This window comes from Bufo gargarizans, chromosome 11 (assembly GCF_014858855.1).
Source record: "Bufo gargarizans isolate SCDJY-AF-19 chromosome 11, ASM1485885v1, whole genome shotgun sequence".
Classification (NCBI taxonomy): Eukaryota; Metazoa; Chordata; class Amphibia; order Anura; family Bufonidae; genus Bufo; species Bufo gargarizans.
In genome coordinates, this window is record NC_058090.1 from 44035782 (window position 1) to 44059341 (window position 23560).

The 23560-nt window shown below is 43.6% G+C and overlaps 1 protein-coding gene across 6 annotated transcripts in view; it reads right to left on the reverse strand.

The window, feature by feature from the left end:
• The window catches only part of SIPA1L1 (signal induced proliferation associated 1 like 1), a 232494-nt gene that overhangs the window by 19843 nt on the left and 189091 nt on the right, over positions 1–23560 (reverse strand). For 5 of the 6 annotated variants that reach the window (XM_044272804.1, XM_044272806.1, XM_044272805.1 and 2 more), the window contains 4 exons: positions 20514–20632; positions 17192–17631; positions 11236–11481; positions 10644–10803 (listed from right to left, as the gene is read on the reverse strand). In XM_044272804.1, the coding sequence (XP_044128739.1) occupies positions 10644–10803; positions 11236–11481; positions 17192–17631; positions 20514–20632 (965 nt within the window). The remainder of the gene's footprint in view (positions 1–10643; positions 10804–11235; positions 11482–17191; positions 17632–20513; positions 20633–23560) is intronic. The other variant, XM_044272807.1, reaches the window with a different exon arrangement.

A 23560-nucleotide genomic window follows, 5' to 3' on the forward strand; every position in this document is an offset into this window, starting at 1 on the left:
GCATTTTGACATTTATGGAAATGGGAAAAATTCAGAATTTTATTTTTTATTTGTTTACTTTATTAAATATTGCAAAGCTTAATACATCAGCAGAAGTAATCTAAATCCAGTGTCACATAATAAAAATAATAATAATGCAAGATAATAAAAGTAAATACCTTAGCCTCACCCGTAGGTTATTCGTCAGGGTAAAAAGATAAATATACTTTTAAAGGAGCTTTTGAACCCTTAGAGGATGAGGCAATTTTCCGTTTTCATTTTTTACTCCTTCCAGGAGCCATAAAACTTTTTTATTTTTCCATTCACATAGCTGTATGGGGGCTTGATTTTTGCGGGACAGGTTGGACTTTCTTTTTTTTTTTAAATCAAATCGTTTTTATTAAACCACTAAAGACAAAAGTTCACAGATCAATACAATGTCTTTTCTTACTTTATCCACGTTATGGAATTAGTGTACATCAGTATCACATCAGTACCAACACACTTATAAATCAAGTATCTGCATGTAATATATACTCATACGGAAACCATAGAAACCAGGAATTATAAATGTCTAGACCCTCCCAGAACCCCTCCCATCCCCCCCCCCCCCATCACAACACCCACCCCCGCCCTGTAAACTAGTCTTGTATCTATCTGAGCCTATATAACCACATGAGTATGAGATAACCAATCACTCCATAGTTTGTCAAACTTCTGTGGACACCCCCTTTTCACAAACACCCCTTTCTCCAATATCAACATATCATGCACCTTCCTCTCAAACTCATCCAATGTAGGCGGACTCCCCTGGATCCATCTCATAGCCACCAGCTTCCTGGCCACATACAACAACCTTCCCACTGCCACCTTGACCGATTCATTCCCTCCAATCTCAGACACATAACCCAATACGCACACCTTAGGGTCATTTTGAATTTTCAACGTCATTTTACTATTAATCATATTCCTTACATCATCCCAATATTTCCCAATTACTGGACAAGACCACAACATATGTAGCAAATCCGCACCATCTTCCATACATTTCGGACATCTGTCATCAGATCTCACTCCAACTTTTTTTTTAGGAACACCGGCGTTTTGGATACTCTATGTATGATAAATAATTGGGACAATTTACCCTGTTCACTCAAGGACACCCTGGGGACACCTTCCAGTATATCCTCCCACTCATCCTTAGACATATCTCCCAAGTCAGCCTCCCATTTCTTCATTCTTGAGAGCGGAAACCCCTCTAAAAATTTACCAAGTAAAAGAGCGTATACCTGCGATATCAGCCCTCTTTCCCCCCCCCCCTGTCAGAAGGACAAGCTTATGAACCACCTCCATTTGTGCTATCACACATCCTTTCCGCAGCGTGACCTCAAGGGCATGTCTCACCTGAAGATATTTATAAAACCATCCCTTAGGGATATTAAATTCCTGCTGCAGGATCTGAAATGACTTACATATCTTGCCCTCAATTAATTGGCCAATTCTCATCACTCCCTGAGTTTCCCAACTTCCAAGTCCAGACATGTTAAAGAATTCAGGCAATAGGTGATTATTTCTAATAGGGGAGAGCTCACTGATTCCACCTACACCTCTCAGTTGCTTCACCCTTGCCCAAATCTTTTTCATGAGTTCGATAAGAGGAAGTTTTCCCCTCTCAGCATGCATACCTGACCCTTCCAGAATACCCATGAGGTCCCGACTACCCAACCAATGCTGCAATATCTGCCCAGTCATATCCGGCACCTGGAAACTAATCCATCCCTTGAAATGCTGACACTGGGAAGCCAAAAAGTAAATCAATGCATTAGGAACAGCCAGGCCTCCTTCAGACTTGGCGTACTGCAATGTCTCTAGTTTAATCCTAGCCTGACCATACTTCCAAATAAGATCCCTAAATATAGAGTGAATTTTCTTAAATCTATCTAGGGGGATCCATACGGGAGCATTATTCAATATGTAGAGCAGCTGAGGCATCATAACCATTTTTAAAAGGTTCACTCTACCTACCACAGAGAGAAAGAGCCTACACCATGACCTCACCTTTAGCCTGAAAGTAGCCAGCAACGGGGACAGATTGAGGACCTCAAAATCTGAAATTCTAGGTGTTATAAACAGTCCCAAGTATTTACATTTATCCACCCAAGGAACCAAACTATCTGCCTGTCTACCTGACAGGGCCTGCCCATCAATTGGCATCAAAGAGGATTTTTGCCAATTTATCCGAAGACCAGAAAAGCCACCAAATCTGTCAATCAATGCCATGGCCGCATCCAGGGACGCCCCAGTATCACCCATAAAAAGCAGAGTGTCCTCTGCGTACATAGCCACTTTGTTGTGCAGCCCACCATATTTAAATCCCTTTATATTCGTTGACAAGCGAATGTGTGCCGCAAGCGGCTCTATTGCAAGAGCAAATAATAAGGGCGACAAAGGGCATCCCTGTCTGGTGTCCCTGGTCAGGGCGAAACGGTCCGACAACCCTCCATTGGCTCTGATTCTCGCCTTGGGACTAGAATACAGGACCTTTACCCACTGAATGAACCGCTCTCCAAAGCCCATGATTCTCAAGACCCCCCTCAGATAACTCCACTCCACACTATCAAACGCCTTGGCGGCGTCGAGAGCAAGCAAAGCCCTATCTCCACTATTATCTGCCGGAATACTCAAACTAGTATACAACCTACGGAGATTAATAGCTGTCGATTTCCCAGGCATAAACCCCGTCTGGTCCGGATGCACGATATTCAGGATCACCTTGGACAACCTGTTCGCCAACACCTTCGCCAGGAGCTTAACATCGGCCGTAAGAAGCGAAATTGGTCTGTAGGAATCCGGATTTTTAGGATCCTTCCCAGGTTTAGGTATAACCACAATAATAGCTTCCTGCATCGAATGTGGTAGCGAACCTGCCTCCAATGAGTGCTCAAGCACCTTAAGTAATTCAGGAAGTGTCTAGAAAAAACCAGGTGTGGGGGGGGGCACACTTCAAATGACAACACTCTGAGGGATGATAATAATACAATTTAATAAAATTTAAATTAAGATTACTCCCCTAAAACATACATAAAATATGGTACATCATTGAATATGTTCCAATCAATTAAACTGCACACTCAATTCGCAGGATGGCTCTGTAAAGCAATATATACTGTTGTCCACAATCGGCAGTGCTAACCAAACAATTGATAGCTAAAGTCCGGCACCTTCAAGCTAAAGGTGATAGTGTCCCGCAAGTAAGTGGGGCAGATGTATATATTCACATCTACTGTTTGTTCCAATGCCCTCTCAATCTCATGCCCACACTTAGGAGCTGACAGTCAAGAACTTGAAAATGCTGTTATGAGGTAAAGTGCTCCAAACCGAGCCCGGTCTTACCCTTCACCGCTGTTGTAGCGTTGTTCCAGGAGGCCGCACACCCGCAGCGTCCCACGTGGTGTGCTGCTGCCTGTACGCGGCGTCCCACGTGACCTGGTTTCCAAGGGGACCGGATGCAAGCTCGTGTGACGTGTAACTTGTGCGTCAGCGTCCACTCTATGCTTTTAGTTACGTAACTCTTTCTTTTCTTTGCCGGCTTTCTCGCTTTTTCTTTGCTCGTGTGTAGATCAACGCTTACTCTAGACACCGCCAGACGCGTTTCGGGGTCTCAAGCCCCTTCCTCAGTGGCCCTGAGTAGTATCCCCTGCAACTTTTTATATACCTCTACTGGTAGTCCATCGGCTCCAGGCGCCTTACCGTTCGCCATATCCCCAAGCGCGGCTTCCAGTTCCTCAAGTGTAATTGGCTCCTCCAGCCTTTCTCTATCCTCCTCTGACAGCGCCGCTAACTGTGCCTCCCCTAAAAAATCATTCAATGCCTCTTCAGAGCTAAAACCAGTGGAAGAATATAGAGATACATAAAAACTTTTTAGAATATCTAATATTCCTTTTGTGTCCTGACTACTGTTCCCCAAGATATCTTTCAATTCCTGAATACATGAGGAGCCTCTCTGGGCCTGGGAAACCACCGACAACAGGTGTCCCACCCTCTGCAAAGGATCTCTGACGATAAAAACTCCTCTTTCTCTCTGCGGCCTGCACTAAATGACACCTCAGCTGCTCCTGGGCTACCGCCAGCGCCTCACTGTTAATCAGGGTGGGGGAGCTACCAAACACTCTCTCAGCCTCAGCCACTAGGACATGCGCCTTAACATCCGCCTCCCTAGACCTAGATTTGTGCTTGCTAATTTCTTTCATCAAGACTCCACTCAGGAATGCTTTCATGGCGTCCCAGACCCCCGGTATTGAAGCCGTCCCTGTATTAATAGCAAAAAATTCTTTAATCTCCAGAGAGATCCCAGACAAATCATCCAACACATTCAGCCAATGTGAGTTACACTTCCACAGCCTAGGTCCCTGTCTGAGCACCCCCAGACACAAGTCAATCTGCATCAGAGAGTGGTCAGACAGCGACCGAGGATGATAGACAACATCTTTAACCAGTGGCAGCATTATATCATTAACAAGGGCCATATCAATACGCGATAGCGAATGATGCGTGGCTGATCTACACGAGAATTCCCGCTTATCAGGGTTACGCAATCTCCATACATCATGTACCTCTATTTCACACATAATATTTCTGAGAGCCCTGCTCCCCGGTAAACCTCCTGCTCCTTCCACCCGACATCTATCCAGGGAGTCATTTAGCGTGCAATTGAAGTCCCCAACCAGTAACCACGGCAACCCAGGGAAGTCCGCCACAAAGTCCATAACCTCTCTCATCAATGAGGAAGCAAATGGTGGGGGCACGGACACGAGCACCACTTGTATTCCATCCACCTTACACACAACACACACATACCTGCCATCTGCGTCCACACATTCCTGCAAGTGTTCATACCTAATACTACTATGCACAATCATGCTTCACACCTCTAGAGTGAGAGGAATGAGTTGAATGTAGCGCATGGATCACCCAATTTTTACTCATCCAGTGTAAATTATCTCCAGTCAGATGCAGGTTGGACTTTCTAATGGTACTATTTAATATTGTATATGATGTAGAGGAAAACTGGCAAAAAAATTCCAAATGGGGTGAAATTGGAAAAAAACTAAAACAAACAAAAAAAATAAAAAATTCCACCATAGTAACTTTTATGGGTCTCATTTTTACAGCTATCCCACTGTGGTAAGACTGACCTGTTGCCTTTATTCTATGGGACAGTATGATTACAGCAATAGCACATTTATACAGTTTTTCTTGTATTTTAATATAAAAAAATAAAAATTTGGAAAATATATTTTTTCATTGCATCCTGACCCCTATAAGTTTTTTTATAGTTATATCTATGGAGCTGAATGAGGGCTCACTTTGTTTGCGTGATGAAGTGCTGAAAAAGCGGTGAATCAGCCATTTTGATTTTATACGTGTTACGGTGTACAATGTATGGGATAAATACATTTATATTTTAACAGTACTGTCATTTTGGGATGTGGCAGTGCAAGTGATCGTTATTTTTTTTTTTTATTATGGAGGAAGGCATTTGATTATAATTTTGTTTCTACAATTTTTCAAAATTTTACCCTTTTCAACCACATATTTTAAGTCCCCTTAGAGGATTTTAACAGAGGCCTCCTGCACGCCTCCATAGGAACTACTGTTGTGGTAGCATTGGATCCTTCGGAGGGACTGATGCACAAGGAACGAACAACTCCCCTAATCTCAGTGCGGAGGAGCCGTTTGGGCCCTGGGGGCGCTATGCTCCTGGGAAGGCTGCATCAGTTGCCATGTTTACAAATGACCATGGCATCTGAGGGGTGAAATGTCTGTGATTGGCTTCATTGCCGATCACAGACATTTAGTCCCAGGTGTAAGCTGTTTTAAAGAATAGACACATGTTTTTATCTTCATATTCACAAAGATATGTAACAGGGTTGATGTTCCTGGAGGGATACACCAAATGGAGGAGGATTTAGGAAAACTAGAGGAATGGTCAAAAATCTGGCAACTAAAATTTAATGTTGATAAGTGCAAGATAATGCACCTGGGGCGTAAAAACCCAAGAGCAGAATATAAAATCAGTGATACAGTCCTAACCCCAGTATCTGAGGAAAGGGATTTAGGGGTCATTATTTCAGAAGACTTAAAGGTAGGCAGACAATGTCATAGAGCAGCAGGAAATGCTAGCAGAATGCTTGGGTGTATAGGGAGAGGCATTACTAGTAGAAAGAGGGAGGTGCTCATGCCGCTCTACAGAGCACTAGTGAGACCTCATCTGGAGTATTGTGCTCAGTACTGGAGACCATATCTCCAGAAGGATATTGATACTTTGGAGAGAGTTCAAAGAAGAGCTACTAAACTGGTACATGGATTGTAGGATAAAACTTACCAGGAAAGATTAAAGGACCTCAACATGTATAGCTTGGAAGAAAGACGAGACCGAGGGGATATGATAGAAACTTTTAAATACATAAAGGGAATCAACAAGGTAAAAGAGGAGAGAATATTTAAAAGTAGAAAAACTGCTACAAGAGGACATAGCTTTAAATTAGAGGGGCAAAGGTTTAAAAGTAATATCAGGAAGTATTACTTTACTGAGAGAGTAGTGGATGCATGGAATAGCCTTCCTGCAGAAGTGGCAGCTGCAAATACAGTGGAGGAGTTTAAGCATGCATGGGATAGGCATAAGGCCATCCTTCATATAAGATAGGGCCAGAGGACTATCCATAGTACTTCAGTATATTGGGCAGACTAGATGGGCCAAATGGTTCTTATCTGCCGACACATTCTATGTTTCTGACACCACTTTATTATTTATCTGCTTCCACCGATCAGCAGTAAAATGCCTCCGAGTCTTCTCCATTAGGTGCATGAGTACGGGAGTCCTCTCAATGCATTTTACTGCTGGTTTGTGGGAGCAGAGTCAGAATGGAAGGGAGTATGAAGATAAAAATGACATAACCGGACTTAGCGTCTCTCGCACTAAACCCTACTTACTCTACTTTGTGGGTGTTTTGGAGCTGACATTCCCTTTAAAGCTATACGTTTTTACCCAAAAACATTACAAACATAGATGCATTTATGGGATACCTAGACTTCAATAAAAACATAGGCAAAAAGTGTAGCTGTCTAGTTTGATTCCTATCCATTTTCTTAACTGGATGGCAAAGCTGGCACTGCTAATCCATTGAACAGCTGATCTGATTAGGGTTGCACTGGGTATCGAAGTCTCAATAATTTTTTGATGCCCGGTTCAATATGATAACAGGATTCACATTTTTCGGATACTAAGCTGCGCTATTGTATCAGTCCCTATCAGAGAACAAAGCGCGCGTCTTCTCATAAGCGGCCGCACAGTGGAGGAGGAGAGAGAGAGTCCCTCCCTCCTCACTGCAACTCAGCGGGCCACTGCCACCAACGAAAGAGCTGAAGGACCCAATGGCGGAGTGTCAGGGGGAAAGAAAACTCATTGTGTCCTCGCGGTGCTGGAAGCTGATAAGTTAAAGGAACTTTGATGTCATTGCCATGTGACCAATAACATCCAATTGTTAATGATCACATGGCAATTACATCATCAAAGGTCCTTTAACTTTTCCACATCCCGGAAGGTTTTTCTGCAGGAGGTGTCCTGCAGTTTTATAGGTATGTGGCTCATGCTGTGTACACAGTTATTAATTTGAGGCACATTAACCTCTCAGATGTCGCATTCAACTGAGATTGAGGCATCTATGAGGTTAGAGCCCCCGCAGTGAAACTGCAGGCCTCCAATCGGTTACCATAGCAGACTGGGAGCTGCAGAAGGTTCCCAGGCCTACCATGGAAAGCTTGCTGCTAAGCTGTGCACGAAGCAGAGCTCAGAGGGGAGTGTGTCAAAACCCAATTCACCATAATAGATCTCTATTAGGGTGAATGGGACAAGGATTCAAAAGATTAAAAAAAGAAAAAAACACAAAAATATTAAAAGTTTAAACCACAGTCCGAACTACTAAAATATTAAATGTTCCTGCATAGTATACTCCGTAAGGGAAAAATAAAAACGTTGTTTGCCATTTTTAATCACTTTGTTCCCCCCCCCAAAAAAAAATGTTGAACGACAGTGATCAAAAAGTTGTATGTAACGCAAAATTGGTACCAATAAATACTACAGTTCGTCCTGCAAAAAACTAGCCCCCATAGAGCTCTGTAGACCAAAAATAAGTCAGGTTTATAAGTAATAAAACTAAATAAAAACTATACTATATAAGTTTGGTATTGCCATAATCGTATTGAGCCGGCAAAATGAGGTTAATATTTGGGTACTTTTTTGTGGGTTTTTTTGCATGGTAAAGAGCAGGCATCCTCAAACTGCGGCCCTCCAGCTGTTGCAAAACTACAACTCCCAGCATGCCCGAACAGCCTACAGGTATCAGCCTACAGCAGGGCATTGTGGGAGTTGTAGTTTTACAACAGCTGGAGGGCCGCAGTTTGAGGATGCCTGGTATAGAGTATCACAATACTTTTTCTTGGTATCGAAAAACTTTGGTATGTTGACAACCTTAGATCTGATATTATTGACCCCTCCAAAGGATAGATCATCAGTATTGAGAAGCTGGAAAAACCCTTTTAAAAAGGAGTTATCCCATGAAAAGTATTTTTAGTCTTTTCCACAGTATAAGTAATAAATATCAGATTGTGGGTGTTCTGAACGCTGGGACTTCCAGTGATCCTGAGAATGGCGGGTCCTCAAGTCCACTCTCAAAATGGAGCAGTAGTGTGCATTTTGGTGCATTGCTGCATTGAGTGTCGTCTTTGTCAGTCCCATACAAGTAAAGAGAGCAATGGACTGACATGCACACTACTGCTCCACTGAGAGAGGGTACTCGGGGGCCTTTCGTTCTCTGGATCGTTGAGAATCCCAGTAGTCAGAACTTCCAAAGTCTGGTATTTATCACCTATCCTGTGGATACTTTTCATGAGATAATCCCTTTAAAGGGATTGTACTACCAAGTATTAAAGTTATCTTCTATCCAGTGGATAGGGAATACCTAACTGATCGTGGGGGTCCAGACCACCACCAATGAGTCAGTTATTCATTATCCTGTGGATAGGGGATCATTTTAATACTTGGCACAATCCCATTAACGTAAGGCATCACTACATTCTGGATTAAATTAAGATGTACTGTACTGTTAGAAAAGTTGTTGATTTCCATAAGAATAGTATCTCGCGAAAAATGTATTAGAGAACAGCCACATGGTCAGGTTTCTGCATGGAGTTTTTTATGGAACATAAAAGGAAAGTATAAAGGGCAGATACGATTTCTCTTTTTTGAATTCACTCTGGCACACGGATTGCCGGAGGCTGCACCTAATTTATGATGAGGTGTACATCGCATCCTAAATAAGGAGTACCCTCCAGCAGCGCACGGGGTTATCATAGACTGGCGTACACCACAGGTCTATCATAAATCAAACCCATGGTGCTTTAACCTGAAAAGAATGTAGTGAAGGAAGCCATAGGCTGGCATTATCTAAACTGTGTAAAGGAGGTTTTCCAAATCCCTTTCACAGTATTTTGTCACTGACTTCCAGAGTGAAATTGACATGGAAAACCTGCAATAAATATGCCACTATTAAATGGGCATAGGCCGGATTCACATCTGCAGCATGGGATTCTGTCGCAGATTCTGGCAGCAGAAAAAAAAAAAAAAAAAAAAAAAAAGCTTGAAACCCGAAGGAACCCATTATGGTCAATGGAATCCATCAGGGCACAAGAGGTACGCTGCTATGCTGAAAAAAAAAAAAATATAGAATTATGCTGTAGATGTAAGCTAGTAGGGATGAGCGAACCTGACGTTTTCATGTTTGGACGGTGGAATAATTCTGACAACTGCATAACGGAAACCAGACTAATCCGTTATGCTGCCCCATAGACTTCTATCATGATGGAATGCAAAACGCAATATCTCATAATGGTTTCCGTTTTGCATTCTGTCATAGAATTCCGTGCTAATTCCTTAAAGTGCCCAAACGCCGAACCTGAGAACGTCGGGTTCGCTCATCCCTAGAAGCTAGCCTAATGCTCCTCAACTGTGAGCTCCATGTCCGGAACCTTCACAACATTTACCAGTTTTCTAATGAGCCGGAACCCGTCATAAAATTCTCAATTGACTTCAGTATTCTTAAAAATGCTTTGCCAAGGCTAAAGTAAGAAAGCACCAATTACATTCACGTCATTTTCCATCCATAATCCTAAATATTACCGATCTGTTTTATAGATACGTTGTAACATGTTAATACATTTTGTTTGTATTTCAACCTTGTTTGCTGAAGCCTTCTTTTGCGAAAGGAGTCAATTCTTGTTAAATAAAGCAAAATATAACAATTTCTTTAAAAATGTGTTGTTTAGGTATTGCTGTTCCATACCTATGATGTCCCCTGGTGTTCAAGTCCCTTTGAGAACATGTGTGTTAAGTGCCGGTGGGGTAGCCGCTTCTATTCTTATTGGCTGGCCTGCAGAAGACCAGGTATGACTCCACTGCACATGTATAAGAGGATTCAGGCAGTGGTACTGAGCCACTCGGAATAGGCATCCACCAACACTGAACACATAATAGGTGGACAGAAGGAACCAAAAGAACACAGGTTACTTTGCAGCATTTACGTAATTTCCACATGCATTATGTGTACCTTTAAAGGTTTCTCTGATCGGGTAGATGATTCTTCCATATCAATAAACTTCTTAAGATCCTCTTGAACAGTGGAAACCCTCTTTGGAGAAGCCTGCAGATCCCTTATCGATGCACGTAGCCTCGCGGGTGGCATCTCCGCACAATCAATCTGGTGTCTTCTTTCATTGAAGGAAACAGAAACAGTTCAGGAAGATGGACTTTAAAAATTAAAGACTGGCTTAGGCTGGGACTCTGTATTATTTAACACCAGGAATGAGGAAAGATATGGAGGAAAGCAGGGAAAAGGAGAATGAGATCTACGTTTGTAATGAGCACCACAAAATCATGCATGAAGACCTGCGAGGAAGAAACCTGATCTCAGCTGTGTCGTGTGTGTAAAGCGCTGTGTGAGCTTTAGTTGTTATTATGTAAGACTACAAAACATGCAGGAAAAAAAAGAAATCCCTAAAAAGTCGCAAGAGAAGCACAAGCTGTCTAGCGGTATTCTCCAATGCTGAACATAGAGTAGAGCGTCTAAAACCTCAGAACACGTTCCAAGCTAATAGGGCATCACTACTGTAAATTACGAGCAGAACATAAAGGGCTCTTACTTTCTTGAATCCATAAAGCCCACAGAGTTTATAGTCCCTTCAGGTTTTTTCCATCCAATCAGGTACTTGCTGGTAGCACCCTGGCGAGGGTAGAAAGTCCTAGGACCAGAAGGGGAGGAGGAGGAGGAGGAGGAGGAGAAAGAAGGTGCGAGCTGTGGGGAAGTGGCAGAATGAGACTCTTCTTTGGGTGAACTTCTGGCACTAGTGAAAACAACAGGACTTCCTGAGTGCCGAGAGCTCATGGTGCTGGGGGAGAATGAGAGAAAGCTAATCTTAATTCTTGGATTTTCACCCACTTTGTAAATATCCTACACCATATCCAGGGTTGGAACCATGGTTTGCCATACATTTTTAGTAAATGTTGTATGTACTAGTTTCTAATCCTGAAATAGCAGGACATCCATCATCCATGGTCCATGAGTAAAAAATAAAAACAGTATGCCCCACAGCAAGGGATTGATGGTTTTGGCTTTGACAAATTGAAACTTAGATTTTGTGCTCAGGTATTAAATTGTCCTTTGGACGAGTGGACATTTTGCATTAAAAATTAGAAAAAATTGTTTAGAATTGGGGAGATGTTGGAAAATATATCTAAAAACTTGAATAAAAATGCACAAATCGCATTCTTTAATCACGAGTCTGACTGACCAACTCTCTTCATTAAATGTGGTCAAACCAAATGATTCCAAATACTGAACAATTATGGTTATTTGCAAAGAAAAGTAAAAAAATACAAATGTATGCTCACTGCAAAAATGGAGTGTCCAGCGCAGATGTGCCCAAACGCCAAGTACAAATATTCTACAATTCCCTAGGTGCTCAAAGCGGAGGCTGAACAGAGATGTCCAATCCTCTCAGCAGCATGGTTGAGCCGGGGTCACATCACGGTTTTGCTTTCTGATCTGTCAGAAGAACAGAAAAATAAAACTGGATCCTTTATTTTGAGCATCTGTTGTGCTCAGTTTCGTATCTGTTTGCTTCCTCCACAAAAGACTTTTTCTCCCATCTAAAATAAGGGATCTCTGATGGAACCTGACAAAAATGGATGCAAAATGATGCTCAAAATTAAGAATCTTTTATTTTTTAATTTTTCATGTTCTTTTAACTAATCAGAAGAACGGAAAAACAGTGATCTGAACCCGGCCTCAATGATTTGGTTTAGGAAACCTATTAGTAGTAATTCAGTATCCAAATCTAATATAACCAGAGCGGAAAGTGGCTATGAAGAGCATTCCCTAGCTCTGGATGACATGGAATATCCATGTATTACAGGGAAAACCTATTGATGGTAATGGGAGCATTAAAATGCTTCATTTTTCCCGGTGGTGTCGCTGAGGGGTTACCCCATGGGTTACAGCGAATGGCTGTTGGCCGCAGCAGCAGGCCTTCCTGTGATCAGACTATCATTGTGGGATATCTCAAAAAAAATAAAAAATAGGCTGTTCAAGGAAAGGTATAAGATGCCCACACACGAGTCTAAAATTAATAAAAATGGACCATTTGCCGAATTAAATTTAAAGGGTTGTGTCCGAGTGATTTTAGCTTTTTTTAGGCATTTGACATTCCGGTTTCTTTGAAGCCTGGATATCTCAAAACTGGAGCTCAAACGCATCAGCTACAATTTAATAGCCATCAGAGATGCCAACGTTGTTGTAGAACCGAACTGCAAAAAAACGAAACATTCTTCTAAGTCAAGGGCGGCCGCGGATCTCATTTTTTGTTCGGACCTGAAAAACACAAAAGATCAGCGGCCATTGTTAATTGTTTTATAGTGCCGGATTCGGTTGTTCGTTTCCCGCAACCAGACACAAACTGAGGATTGCAGCGTTTCTGTTCCAGTCAAAAACTGTCTGGACGGATGCATCTGAGGTTATTCTTTGGCCCATGGACAATGAATGGGAACAAAACTGGAGCGTTTTGCCATGGTTTTGAGATACTCTGTTGGGTCTCAAAATCGGAATGCACAATGAATATGTGAAAGTAGCCTTATACAGATGATCTAACCTCAGGATAGGTCATCAGTATGTGATCGGTGGGGGTCTGGCGCCCAGCACCCCTGCCGATCAGCTGTATGAAGAGGCTTCGTGAGTGCTTAGGCCTCTTTCTAGGTCATGTGACGTCTGATTTATTGGTCACATGGCCTAGGTGCAGCTCACTCCCATTTACATGAAGTTTGAATGACTGTAATGGGCAATATGGACTCAATGGTTGTTCAACCAACTTCTATGTCATGTTTATGGCCACCTTTAGACTACGGGTTGTAGCTGGTGATACCTTATGGGTCAAAAGCTAACGCCAGAGGCATAAGCATCAGTATATAAAACACATTAGGCTGCTTTCACATGGCCATGACCATCAGACCAACCGTGGTATTGCCCTATACACAGATGATGCTGCGAGTACAGGACAGTGCACTGGCTCTTGGGCTGGAACTCCCAGATTCGGAGATCTCTATGCTGCAGTGAGTTCGGCTCACATGAGCCGCAATCAGTCCGGCAAATGTTGGCGGTCGCACAGACCACATTTCACGGACTGCACATGCCTTAGGGTTCTTTCATATTAGTGCCATATGTGTCCTTCTGCTCTGTTATAGGAACAGAAGAACAAAAATAACGGAAGTGCCGAGATTCGACACAAAACGGACAGCCATTGACTATAATGGGATCAGTTAGGTTTCAGTTCAGGAGACCAGTCTTAGAGGAGACAAAAAGTCCTGCATGTAGGACTTTTCTCTCCCCTATTTTTGACAAACTCTTTGATGATGCAGATGTGAACGTAGCCTAAGATGCATTCTATAAACTTTAAGATCCTGCTGGTAGAAGAGGAGCTATGAATGTATAGGAAAGAAACGGGAAATAGTGGACATTATTTTAATTTATTTATAAATATTACAAATTTCCATGTGGATTTCCACTAAAATTGAAAAACATAATTGGACAAGGCCTTGCATGCTCAAGCGTTTTGGCGCAAACTATCGGAAATCCACAAGTGAGTTTGGAGATAAGATACGGTAACTAACTCCACCTATTGTTATAGGACCTTTTGTGCATACATTTGCATTTCTGGACTTTGGTGGATTTGTACTTTCCGTACAGAACAGAGGAACCAATGACACAAATACATCATTATTTCCTTCAAAGACCAAGCTGTACAACCTATTGCCTGGGAAATAAAAATCTGTATTTAGAGACCACATGTTCATTTCCAAAAAGCCGAGGACGACACCGTATAAACGAACATGAGCCCGGCACAACGTTACATGGACAAGCAAGGGCTTAGGACAACAGAGCACAGATGAGCACGGCCACAGGACAAGGTGACGCCGACAACCACTGCCCAAGAAAAACACCGCTTCCCAAAAATACACATCTGACCCAAAGACAAAGCCACATAGAGCACTGCTGACTCAATGACAAGGCTACACTGAGAACGGCCTACAAGACAAACAAGCACACAGTGATAACTGCATCCCAATACAACAGCAGACTCCAGCACGAGTATCGCATCACTGTGAGCAATGTATTACCACTGTGCAAATGTTTACCCTCGTTATATACAATGCTGACGTGTCCATTTTTGTTATCAATACTAGTGTTCAGTATTGCACTTCACGGTGATACCTAAAGGGACGCTAAACCTGAAGCCTCCCATATCTAATCACATATTTGTGGAGTTCAATGCAATCTACTTTTCCCGGCAATGAGCCCTTTTCACTGATCTTCAGTGTCTTTATTATGTGGAGAGAAGTCTATAAAAATGTCTGTCCCCATACATTTCCTTTAAAGGGAACGAGTCCCGTTCACCATCCTGGTATAGAGCAGGAGGAGCAGAGCAGATTGATGTCGAGTTTCACATGGCCGTTTTCCAACCAGTTTTGCATCCATTTTCTGTCTGTCCATTTTTAAAGGGGTTATGTCTGGTTCAGCTCTGTGGGGGACATTATGTATACTGCAGGGATTGCGATATTATAATATAAAAAAAAAAAATAAAAAATCCTCCATTTTTAATGGCCGTTAAAAACAGATGCAAAACAGCAATTAAAGGGATTGTCTGGGTTCAGAGCTGAACCTAGACATAACCCCTTCTTCCCTCATCCCGCAAGAATGAGTGGAGCATGTCATGCTCCGATGCTTCCCCTTGGCCTGCTCTGCATCGTGGAGGGCAAGAGCTTTTTCTTTAGATCCAGTGACGTACAGGATCTCTGTAAGGGAATGCTAGGCAGAGGCTTCTGCCTAGCAGTGAGCCCGGTGACATCATCGGCACTAATGGGCGATCTTTAGCGCTGTCCTGGCCTGTAAAACAGCCTTGGGCAGCGCTCTAGACCTCCCATTAGTGCCTTCACATAACCAGGATCACTGCTAGGCGGAAGCCTCTGCCTAGCAGTGGAAAAATGTAAACAAAACAGCCCTTGCCCTGCGCAATCCAGCGCAGCGCAAGGGGGAGAATCGGAGCATGAAATGCTCCTATGCTCCACTCATTCATGCTGAATGAGTGAAGAAGGGGGTTATGTCCAGGTTAGCCTCTGAACCCAGACAACCCCTTTAATGGCTGTTTTGCATCCGTTTTTAATGGTCATGAAAAATTGAGGATTTTCATTGGCTTTTTTTATTATAAACTCCCAATCCCTGCAGTATACATAATGTCCCCCACAGTGGCCCCCAGCAGTAATAATGTCTCCCATAGTGGCCTCCAGCAATAATAATGCCCCACATAGTGCTTTAAGTTGGGAAAAATTATTTACTCACCTCATCCCCTTGGACACGCACAGAGGTTCTGCGCTCAAGAATGATGATGTCACCACGAGAGCACTAGGTGATGTCATCACGCTTGAATGGAGGTCCTACGACAGGTCCTTCGGCATTGAGAGACAAGCGAATGCCTCTGCACATGCAAGTGGATGAGGTATTTTTTTAACCCCTAAAAGGCCATTCTGCACTACTGTACCAGATCTATGATTTCAACGGGTTCCGTGTGGCCGTGAAACGGCCAAAAATAAGACATGTTCTATTTTTGACAGCTGCTATTGACTGACAAAAATGGCCATGTCAATAGCCCCATTGACTTCAATTTGTTCTAAAAAACGTCAGTGTGACGTCCATTTTTCACGGTTGTGTAAATGTACGGATGTAGTAGAGTTAGGCCCGAATGTCCACAGCCGTTTTTCACGGCCGTGATCGGTTCCGTGGAACCGCGGCCTGGATTCCTGCTGAGAGCAGGAGCGCACGGCGTCATTGGTTGCTATGACGCCGTGCGCTCCCTGCTGCCACCACAGTACAGTAATACACTGGTATAGATCATACCAGTGTATTACTGTACTGTGGCGGCAGCAGGGAGCGCACGGCGTCATAGCAACCAATAACGCCGTGCGCTCCTGCTCTCAGCAGGAATCCAGATCGCGGTTCCACGGACCGCTCACGGCCGTGGACATTCAGGCCTTAAGGTGTATCCTAACTTGCTATTCATTGAAATCCCTGCTCATTCTGAGTTTATGAGTCTAGTAGGTGGTCCTACTAAGTGACTGGTCGTTATCTCTAGCCAAGCTAGTTATCGCTGGACCCCTGAGCCCAAAATGGCATCAGCTCAGCTCCTCCTGCTCTGTAACATGATGGCGGTAGATTGGATAGCAGTCTCATGGTGACAGGTTCTCTTTAAGGGACTAGACTAAATTCTAATAATTTCACACATTGGAGCTGATACAGTATATTTTTTCTACAGTGTGCATGTATTTTAGGTTGGTTTGGACTAATGTGGTAAAGTTGTGTGGGAGAGAATGGAATGATTTTATTTCTAATGTTAGGGAAAAAGGAATGGTGGAAAGGAGATGTGACAAACCGTGACCGTTTTCTAATCTCCATTCTGCGTACCGTGTCTTCTAGCAAAAGGACCCACCACCGCTGGGATGACACCACAGAGGGACACACCTGCATGAACACAAGCTGTAACACCGAGATATTACCTGGTATGTGACGCCACATCGCTCAGGCTGTAGGCGCTGTTTTCTCTTGTTAATGGCTTGGAGCCTGTGGGGACTTTAGTGTGATTCTCCATAGTGACGGGAGATTCCCTTTTCCCATCCATTGCGTGAGTGTCTCTGTCACAAGTCCTATCAGAGATTAACCCCACATCACTGACGCTGTGCCACAGAGGCGCCACTTTCTCTTTGGGAGGGCCAGAGCGCGGAGAAGTGGCTGATGCCCCAGGGACGGCAGAATTGGCATGGCTGTATGAAGTAGTGTCAATCCCGCTGTCGGCGGATGTTCCTTGAATATACGTGTAGCTGTTCAGATCCGACTCCAGCCGTTCCCCACTGTCATACCACTTCTCTTCACTGTGAGCGCTGGAAGCATTGCTGGAAAGTGTATTGGTGCTTGAATGGCTGGAGTAATGGCTGTCAGTCTGGAAATAAAGGCAGTTTTGCATCAAACGTTAAAATAGCTGTTATGCATTCAATGGAGAAAAATAGGCTTTAGGCCTCCTGTACATGCAATCAGCAAATCACGGATCCGCAAAATATGGATGTGGTCCGTGTGCACCCCACAATTTTAGTTTATGATACTTACTACATATTTCGATGCAATGCCGGTATGCTACTAAATTTCATTCTCTCAAATAAGAAAATGTTATTACAAAAGTACAATAGTGTGCATGAGGCCTTAAAGGGGTTTTAAGATTAATGACCTATCTTCAGGATAGGTCATCAATATCAGATTGGCGCGGGTTCGACACCCAGCGATCAGCTGTATGAACAAAAGGCGCACGCAGAGTGCACGTGCCGTCTCCCTTCTCTCTTCCTGCCGCTACTTTGCCATAGACAGCAGCGTCAGAGCAGGAAGAGAGACAGCACGTGCACACTGCGCGCGCCGTCTCCTCAAACAACTGACCCGAGGATATCAATATTAAAAGCCTGGACAACCCCTTTAAGGGCTTATGCACATCGCTGTAAGTGTTTTGCAAATTATGTCCGTGTGCGGTTTTCTTTTTTTGGTGGACCTATAGAAATTAATGGGTCTGTGTGCAGTCTGCAAAAAATGCGGATCGGACATGGACCAAAAATAAGGGCTTATGCACATGGCCATAAGTGTTTAGCGCTCCGCAAATGGCAGATCACAGCCGAGTACATGCCACCATTTATTTTTTAACTTCTGTAGAAATGTTATATCCTTGTCTGTAAAACATGTTCTATCTTTTTTGCGGGGCCGCGGAATGGATGTGGACGGCATCCGATCCTCAAAAAATGCAGATCAGCTGCAGACCAAATATATGGTCTAAGTAGTAGAATGAGCAACCACTGACTGATTATTCGGAAATACTTATAGATGATATGAGTATACTTCATTTCATGGGTCCTTTGTGTTCTGTAAATTTAGGCAGTGCGAGACTGACACTTATCTGGTGCTCTACTGACTCGCACTGCTGTCTTTTGAGTCAGTAGAGGTAGCAGTTCTATCCAGGTCATTGTGCCAAAAGTTCCCCAATGTCGTATTATCCATAAAAACACACACGAAGACACTAGTATAATAAATGGCACATAGTAGGTGTTACAGATCTACAGTGGAACGTCATCAGTTTGAGTCTCTCTGCTCTTGTGGACAACTATATTGCAGAAGGTCTGGTGGTTTGTATTGATATGGGACAAACTGAAGCCCCCTCCTCTACATTACACAGGGGAAGATGGTGGCTAGTTTCCAATGCCTTTAAAGAGGACCTGTCACCACAGAATGCAATTCAATCTGCAGGCAGCATGTTATAGAGCAGGAGGAGCAGAGCAGATTGTTATATTGTTATAAGAAGAGATTCAGTATAACCTTATTCATTTACATTCCTGCTCATTCTGGACTTTGAAGTCCACGGTCCTATCAATGAATGACACTTCTCTCTGTATACACAGTCATAGAGCGAAGGCTGTCAGTCACTGATAGGACCTCCTCCTCATAGAGCGAAGGCTGTCAATCACTGATAGGACCTCCTCCTCATGGAGGAAAGGCTGTCAATCACTGATAGGACCTCCTCCTCATAGAGGGAAGGCCGTCAATCACTGATAGGACCTCCTCCTCATAGAGGGAAGGCCGTCAATCACTGATAGGACCTCCTCCTCATAGAGGGAAGGCCGTCAGTCACTGATAGGACCTCCTCCTCATAGAGGGAAGGCCGTCAATCACTGATAGGACCTCCTCCTCATAGAGGGAAGGCCGTCAATCACTGATAGGACCTCCTCCTCATAGAGGGAAGGCCGTCAATCACTGATAGGACCTCCTCCTCATAGAGGGAAGGCTGTCAATCACTGATAGGACCTCCTTCTTATAGAGGGAAGGCTGTCAGTCACTGATAGGACCTCCTTCTTATAGAGGGAAGGCTGTCAGTCACTGATAGGACCTCCTCCTCATAGAGGGAAGGCTGTCAGTCACTGATAGGACCTCCTCCTCATAGAGGGAAGGCCGTCAATCACTGATAGGACCTCCTCCTCATAGAGGGAAGGCCGTCAATCACTGATAGGACCTCCTCCTCAGAGGGAAGGCTGTCAAAAACTGATAGGACCTCCTGCTCATAGAGGGAAGGCAGTCAATCACTGATAGGACCTCCTTCTTATAGAGGGAAGGCTGTCAGTCACTGATAGGACCTCCTCCTCATAGAGGGAAGGCTGTCAATCACTGATAGGACCGCCTCCTGGACTTCAAAGCCCTGAGTGAGCAAGAATTCAAATGAATGTTTTACTGAATCTCTTCTTATAAAACTATATAAAAATCTGCTCAGCTCCTCCTGATCTGAAACATGCTCCTGGCAGATTACACTGCATTTTTATGATAATAGGCTCTCTTTAAATTTACATTAAGGATTTTCCTAAGCAAATTCAATATCTGATTGCTGGGGCCTCACTGTTAGGATGCCAATCATCACTAGGACAGGGTATGAGAGCCATACTGTGTGTCCTCGCTGCATGACTACATTAAGGAGACCACATTAAGGGCAGCAGTCAAGAATGCTCAGTGCTCCTCCATTCAAAATCCATGAGAGATAGCCAAGTACAAGGCTCGGCTATTTACATCAGCCCCACTGACATAGAACGGTGTCGCAGGGAGCATGCTTCCCCTGTGGCTCCATTTGAACTCCACCTCACTGTGGAGTTCAAATGGAGCCACAGGGGAAGCATGCTCCCTGCGGCACCGTTCTATGTCAGTGGGGCTATTCTAGTGATTGTGGGGGTCCCAGCAATCAGGACATTTATTGCCTACATGATAATTATTAATTGTGGGAATGCAAAAAGAAGGTTTAGCACACACCTGTCCCTGTTTGTGGGGAGATAGATGAAGCACTGGATCCTGTCGTATAAGTCTTCCGGTAGGGCTGTCTCTGTATGACGGATGTACCTTAGACACAGCAGGCATGTGACATGTTGGCTCTGTAAAACAGATTATTTCAAGCATTTAGCGCCACGTATATATAAAAGTCACTATTTTCACACAACTTCACTTCATTTATTAGAGAACAGTGTAAATAGCAAATTTCTAAATCACTTCATTTAAAAAATCTGCCTGCATCTACCTGGAAAAAATAAACTAGGGGTATCACTTCCATGTAATTGGCAGTCCACTGCCTGTTGTCAGCCAAGATCTGTCCGTAGTAACAGAGACAGGAAAAGGCAAAGTGGCTTCTACACTGCTTCAGAACATCCCAGGAGCATCGTGTCTGTACGTGTGATTTCCCCCTCCTTATCTGTAAAGTGTTGGCAGATTCCACAGATGGGAGACGCCCCCTGCTTCTGAGAGAAATGCATCTAAGTGTGCAGCTGAAGATGAGAATAATTAGGCTGAAAAATATATTAGAGAAGCCCAAAAAAGACCTATTTCTTCACAGTTATGATTGTACAAAAAAGTACAGCCATTATGCAAACTTTCTTTGAAAACTCAGGTACTGTACGCTTTAAAAAAAAACTGCCAATGTATTACTGTTCCCTTTCCACATTTTCATCACATTCCATTCTCCATTAGATCTTTAAAAAGGCCCTGGTAAAGACGGTATGCTGAGAGGATCATTGATGTTGCTTCATTATAGTCCTGAAGGACTTGGGTAATAATTATAATTGACTCCATCTACTCTCAGCAGCTCACATAAGGCAGAGCAAGCATGTGCACATTTTTGAGGATTTGGCTTAAACAATGGTTTTCTAAATTTACAAAGAGATGTCCAAAAGGTTTTTACTGATACGGGTGCCTCTGGTGTTCGCTGTGAATTCCTAATGCACAAGTGGTCACACCATGGAGGCTAAATATATAACTCCTTAAAGGGGTTATCCTCAGGATAGGTCATCATTATCACATCACTGGGGGTCCAAGTTCCAGCACCCCCGTTGATCAGCTGTTTCAGGGAGCTGCTATGCTCACCAGAGCTCTAGTGAGCAATGCAGGCTCCTGGCAGCTTTCCAAGGACAGCGCCATACATCGTACAGTATTGACTTGAATGGGGCTGAGCTGCAATTAGGCCACGTGAACGATGTACAATGATGTCACTGGCCTAGGAAGAGGCTGTGGCGCTCAAGGCCTCTTCTAAAAGCTGATCGGTGGGGGTCCCAGGTGTCGCACGCTCGCAGATCTGATACAGATGACCTATCCTGCGGATAAGTCAAATATCTTTTCCTAGATAACCCCTTTAATCAATTTTTGCTTGCACTATCCCCCATCCGATTTCAAGGTGTCCTGCTGTTAGGACCCCAGCAATCAGCTGTAAATTGTGGGGGAACTTGGTAGCAAGTGTTCAATTCTCCTGCAGCGCCACCACAGGGAGAATGAAGCACTGCACAGTTTGCTTATAGGGTGTTTAACGCAGGGATATTCATGCAGTACTTTCCCTTTAAAGCAGAATTTTCCTAAAAGACTATTAGAAATGGGTTTTCTAAACTAATGTGAAGTATCATACCCGAGTATCTCGGTGTTTCGCTTACACCTCCAACCTCCATTGCATCATGCAGTGGCAATAAACACACATTTTACATTACAGGAAAAAAATAATTAATTCTGTCCCTCTAATAAATTACGAAGCACTTTAATTGTGGCTTTGCCGTATTGAAATGTGCATAGACACTAGCTGAACAGATGGCTTGACAACCCAGAAATGGCCAAGGCAGAGTTTTACGTTACTAAGCAACTCCAGATCTCACGGCATTAATCTCACTTTCTCGAGGTGGTTTGGCGAGATCTTTTCTACTTAGCAACAAAATGACTGTCTTGTTCTGTAGCAGTGAAATATTGGTGCATCTCAATTCGATCTCGTACCGGCCCGAGCACCATCAGCAGATGACAGGAGACCTGTATTGGCATCTTTATTCTTGCGGTGAAGAGCTGCGGGGCCATCGTGATGTGCTGACTGTGACAACAATTCCTCTCCTGTCTCCACCGTCACTATACAGGAGCAATACCTTCTGCCCGCTTTCTGATGGCAGGGAATACGGCTTCCCCTGATAACCGCTCGTCAGTAATGCATTTAAGGGGTTTTCTGAGAATGTACTTTTACTAATAACTTGTGTTGAGTGAATCGAACTCCACAAAGTGAAATTTGATCCGAATTTCATAGAAAATTAGATTCTCCGTGAAGCCGAATTTCCTCGTGCTTAATGGTAGCGAATAGATTTGCCCTGAATGGTGGTAAAAAAAAAAACATACCTTCTCGATTTGAGCGTGAAAAGCTGGTTGCTGCCATCTTGACTGAAGATCTTGCACGAAATCCCGTGTGCAGCGATATATGTCATAGTAGGCTGCGTGAGATTTTGCGCTAGATCTTCAATTAAGATGTCGGCGGCCAGTTCTTCGCGCTGAAGTGGAGGAGGTAATTATGATTTTATTATTTTTTTTTATTTATTTTACACTGTGTTATTACTGTCAGATGCCACGATCAGCTAGATCGCGGCATCTGACGTGTACAATGATGGGGAGTGGCGCAATTGCCGCTCCCTGTCATTGCACCCACTACTTAAAAAAAAAAAAATATGTGCTTCGGTGACAGAGCTAATTTTTTGGTAATATTCAGCAAAGCAGCAGAATTACATTTTTGAATAGTTTCGCTCATCACTACTGACGACCTATCCAGGACACTCAGGACCCCCGCTAATCAGCTGTTTGAGAAAGCACCGGTGCTCGCAGTAGTGTGGCGGCCTTCTCTCTGCTCGCCGCATTGTACAGCGGCTGTGCTTGGCATCGATAAATGTGACATCACATGGCCTAGGAGGCAAATCTGGAAAAGCTGTGAGTGCAGCTGCCTTCTCAAACAGCTGATCGATGGGGGTCCCGGGTGTCGGACCCCCACCAATCAGATACTGATGACCCATTCAAAGGAT